Source organism: Sinocyclocheilus anshuiensis, unplaced genomic scaffold, assembly GCF_001515605.1.
Source record: "Sinocyclocheilus anshuiensis isolate Anshui unplaced genomic scaffold, SAMN03320099.WGS_v1.1 scaffold180, whole genome shotgun sequence".
Taxonomy (NCBI): Eukaryota; Metazoa; Chordata; class Actinopteri; order Cypriniformes; family Cyprinidae; genus Sinocyclocheilus; species Sinocyclocheilus anshuiensis.
In genome coordinates, this window is record NW_015554093.1 from 894041 (window position 1) to 898836 (window position 4796).

At 41.1% G+C, this 4796-nt stretch overlaps 1 protein-coding gene and 1 non-coding gene across 2 annotated transcripts; one reads left to right on the forward strand and one right to left on the reverse strand.

Annotated features, from left to right (window-relative positions):
* Positions 1-617: 617 nt before the first annotated feature.
* On the forward strand, positions 618-699 carry trnas-gcu (transfer RNA serine (anticodon GCU)). The gene has a single exon. It is a non-coding gene; the product is annotated as a tRNA-Ser (tRNA).
* Positions 700-2249: 1550 nt separating this feature from the next.
* On the reverse strand, positions 2250-4418 carry LOC107669328 (endosialin-like). Its single transcript, XM_016461498.1, has one exon. It carries the CDS (start codon positions 4416-4418, stop codon positions 2379-2381), a length of 2040 nt encoding a protein of 679 aa, XP_016316984.1. The 3' UTR covers positions 2250-2378.
* Between the last annotated feature and the right edge of the window lie 378 nt (positions 4419-4796).

A 4796-nucleotide genomic window follows, 5' to 3' on the forward strand; every position in this document is an offset into this window, starting at 1 on the left:
ATAACATTTCTGTCCCCCTCACTTCTGAAATGATGGCTACGCCCCTGACTAAATTTATGAAAACATGACAAATATTACACAATGAAACTGGTAGCAAACATGAGTGTCCCGATAAGACTGCAATGCTTAACAACAACAAAAAACAGCTAATGAAGTAGTCAGAAATGCACATTTGTGTACAAAACTTTATAAAAACAAATAACGACAGCCAATTTGCAATTGTCACTATTATATATCTTTATATACTATTATATAAATGTGTTGCCTATTATATAAATCAATGTGGCCAGTAGCCTGGCTGACCAGCAGAGGGCAGCAGGTGACTACGGCATCACGAATGTCAAGTAAAAAAAAAAATTCCGCACATTTTGTCAACTTCATCTATTAGTTTACGTACAAAATAAAGCAGTGTACGCGCTATCTCTGTCAGGTAAATTAAGTCAATGACACTAACAGTTGTGTGATACCGATTTAGCAAAATATCACGGAGACAAATGTGCTTCAACAACTACTTAGTAAGTTAAGGTTTTATTACTTACGTCCAAAGACGTGAAATTGGGCGATATACCATAAATACGTCATTTTTATAGATTTGAACAAAAGTGTTTGATCTATGTGACGAGGTGGCCGAGTGGTTAAGGCGATGGACTGCTAATCCATTGTGCTCTGCACGCGTGGGTTCGAATCCCATCCTCGTCGAGAGGTGTGTTTTTAATTTGTCCCACTGTTTAACAAAAGCCCCTTAATTTTCCTGCTACATTTAGAAAGATCTGTAAAAAAGGAACATTTTGAATACTGTCCATTCACTGTAATTTATTGTAAAAATGTCCAGTTTTTAAAATGCAAACCGAGTCATTTCAGTTCGTTTATACTGTTAGGTGTTTGTTATGTTTCTTTTCGAAAGAGTTTGAAGGATTGCTGATGTCTGCTGCAACTCAATCTAAAACAATTCCTTGATGGATCAGCCTCCACAGACCACTTGTAGACAGAAATACAGTACATTATGTAACTGTTAATAACATATGTTTTAAATACATTCAGACAAATATTTCAACTGATCCTGTCAGTCATTATATGATAATGATCTTACTCACTCCACATATGACGTCAACAATCCCAATGCAGTAAACAAATTGACTGTTTCATGCTTTTGTTGCTCCAGTAGACTCCAAAATGGCTCATAGCACTTTTACAATATTTCAAAGGTTGAAACAATAATCTTTTGGTGAAAGTCACAGAGAAAAAAAAAATCAGATTAGGAAAAATACTATAACGTAGTGCAAGTGTGTCTTTTATTAAAATCACGTTAGTTTGTAGAAGAAAAACTCAAAATATCATATAGTGACAACTGCTGGTGGGACTGTGCCAGTACAACACAAAACGGCCAAGCCATTGACAAATCTCCTCACTGCTATCACTGTCAGAGCAGGCGCGATTGTGAGCTCGAATGCTGAAAGTGTTGATCAGATTTTATTTGTGACAGCAAGTGACATTTATTTGAATATCACTAGTTAAACACTTTCGTGGGATACAGTGAAAAACGTAAATTGCTTGCTGAAACAAATGGTTGTTGATGTGTCATATACTATTATGGAATAATATCAACTATAAAAAAAAACTTGTTGCCATACTTTTTATTGTTTTATTTACTTTCGTTTTCTATTTCACTGAGGCCAAAAGTGTTTTGTGTCTGAACTGTTTCTGTATGCTCATGACTAGTCTATTACTGATCTGTTTTTCTGTGACATTTTTTTATTTTTCTCTTATCATAATTCTGCCTTAATGGTGAAAATACTCAAATAAATGTAACATGGGCATCTCCAGTATTACTGTATATCTGATGCAAATGCCACAACGTTATAGTCACCATTAGTCAAACAACTTTTACTAAATAATATGAAGTGATAGTAACTGTTAGTTAAACTGATGCACTCAGATCTGTTTCATGTGTAAATGTCTTATAAAAATAAGTTTAAATTTAAACAAATAAATTTAAGCTGTTGATATCTTATGTTTTTTTTTTTATTTCTACTCGTAGGCTTCATAAAAATTCTCATTCATTGTATTATATGAAAAAGGGATGCATGCTAAATTGTGTTTGCATTGTCCCACTTTCCACAAAATGTCTCTTCTACAGATTGGGGGTTACTGCTCCACTTCCATTGGAAAATAATTGTTGATGTTCTCTCCATTGTCTGAAAAGAATGTCTGAATGTTAAATTGTGCACCTAGTGACTATTTTGCCCTTACGTACCACAGGATCCTACAGAATACCAAAGTGACATCGGTGTGATCACACCAAAACAGCTCGACGAAGTCTAGGGTCATTGCTACTTTTTATTTTATTTTTAAAAAAAGTCATGTTAACTGTACATTACTCAAGCTCGAGATTTTGCTGTGCTTGATTTTTCAGGCTTGGAGGTGGTGGTCCAGCGGTAACAGTCTGTGACGCTTTTGCCACGTGGCTCTACAGCACAACTTGTGCAATAAACAATGCCTAACGCTAACATGACCACTATAAAAACACATAGTGGTACCAACAGTGCCACAAGCAGCCAGCTTTTGTCGTGTTTCTTCCTGTCACCTGGACGCTGTTCTGTTCCTGATGCCAATGTATCTTCTGGTATTTGTGATGTTGCAGGAGTGAGCATGACAAAATCCCATTTTCTGTTAGGCACAGATGTCGAAGCCTCTGAGGGTCCTTTGTTTCCTGAAGTCCTTACATCCACTGTATCACCCATTGCTATTGATATTTCCTCTTCAAGTGCATCCTCTTGATGTGAATCAGCTGAAGTTGTAGTATCCATCAAAAAGTTTGATGAAGGTGAGTTTGAAGATGCATATTCAATTAAATCAGGCTGTGTGGTCACATCTCCTTCCTCTGTCTTCTCTGTAAACCAGCTAAGGTAAGTCGGATGCCACTCTACGCTTGGGGAATCTGTTAGTGACTCCAGAAGGCTGGCATCTGTCATCAGTTCAGGCAAGCCGGGATCATTTAGTGTTGCATCAGCTGATTCCATGATCAAGTGTTCATTCTCGTCGACTGGCCGACAGTAGTAGTTGTCCTCTTGCAACATATAACCCTCCTCACAAAGACACTCAAATCCACCTTCGTAATTTCTGCACACTTGATAGCAAATGTCTGGAGTTTTACACTCATCGATATCTTTGCATTGCTCTGAATCTTCTCCGAGTGGAGAAAATCCGTCATGACAGCGGCATGTGTAGGAACCAGGCAAGTTGTCACAAATATGAACGCACTTTCCTTCCATGCATTCATCCACATCCACGCATTCTCCGAACTCAGACGGAAGGTAGCCCTCGTTGCATCTACACTCGAATGTACCTGGTGCATTGACGCATTCCTGCGGGCATGGTTTTTGCAAGCACTCGTCTATATCAAGACAACTCTGACCATCACCAGACAGGAGGTACCCCTCTGGGCACTTGCAGCGATGTCCCTGAAGAGTGGACTCGCACTCAAACTCGCAGTTGGCGCTGTGGCAGGGATCCGAGAGCTGGCAGGTCTTTCCGTCTTCTTCCAGAACATAATTCTCAGAGCACTCACAGTAGTAATGTGTATCTGAGTTCACACAGTAGTGCTCGCAGCCACCATTGTCCTGTTCGCACCAGTCCATTGGAGTGTCAGTGCAGAGCGGTGCATCCTTCGACCAGCCAACACTTCCATCCTCTCTCAGCATACACAGTACTGACTGGTCATCCTTGTCGCCGTCGGGACAAGGAAGAGTTGCCACAGAGCCGAAAGGGATGTGAGTAAGAACAGTACTTGCCAGTTCAAACGGGGTGGTGTAGAGTGCAGGACCCCCTCCTTCTTTTTGAAGAGCTGGGCACATCCCTTGGTAGGTGTAGCGGCAGAGGAAACCTTCCACGGCTACTGCACAAGATCCATCGAGCCATTTAAAGTTGTTCTTGTCGTTGCCACTTTTGTCAGCTGTGTTGTAGGTAATGACCACACAACGATGAGCAGCACAAGCACTGGCTAAGTCACCACGCTGCCAGTTCGTATACTGTGTTTCCTGATCCCCAGTGATCCAGGTGAAGCCCCTCAAAGGGCGCGTGGCCGAGCACTGCCGAGGCTGTCGCTGAAGGCCAATCCACAACCTGATTCTGGGCCGGGAGCCACGTCTGACCCCTGACGATAAGAGGTCATGGATCATGGAAGCTTCTTCTGGTCCTTTAATGGTAGCCAGGTTCCCCCCTTTATCCTTGCAGCTCCTCCAGGACTCCCTGAAGTTCTTGCGCTGGAGATGAATAGAATAGCATCCCTCAGCGTTGCACACGCCGTCCTGTTCCTGCAAGCTTTGTCCAATGACTCCCTTAGACCAATACAAATACAGAAGTCCAAAGAAAAGACAGGGATATGCAGCACAGCATTTTCCAACAGTCCTGTTTCCCATAATTGCTTTTTTTTTCTACAGCTATTTTCTACAGGTATTTCTTGTTATGTCTGTTATCTTACTTGTCTGCAGTTTTTTCTGACCTAATTAAATGTTTAAATTTACCTATGAGCTCTTTCAAACCTCTGGTCTCTCTGCTCAAAGAGATGATTTTTGTCTGCATTCTGTCTGAGAGACAGAGAAGGAGGGTACAGACATTTGTTATTGGAAAAGGGGGTGGGTAATGAGTGTGCTGAGTGGTGGGGGGAGATTCGGTCTGTGGTTTTCTCTTGTGCCGTATGGTTTTCATAAGTCTGTTTAAGGAAATAGTTTGTGACCCAGCCAACAAGTCCTCCCCCAGACTGCATCCTCTACTCACTCATCCAATCACTAGAGCAA

Bases quoted from the DNA above. Each gene is read 5' to 3' on its own strand.
- LOC107669328 (XM_016461498.1), bottom strand. From the start codon at position 4,418: ATGGGAAACAGGACTGTTGGAAAATGCTGTGCTGCATATCCCTGTCTT.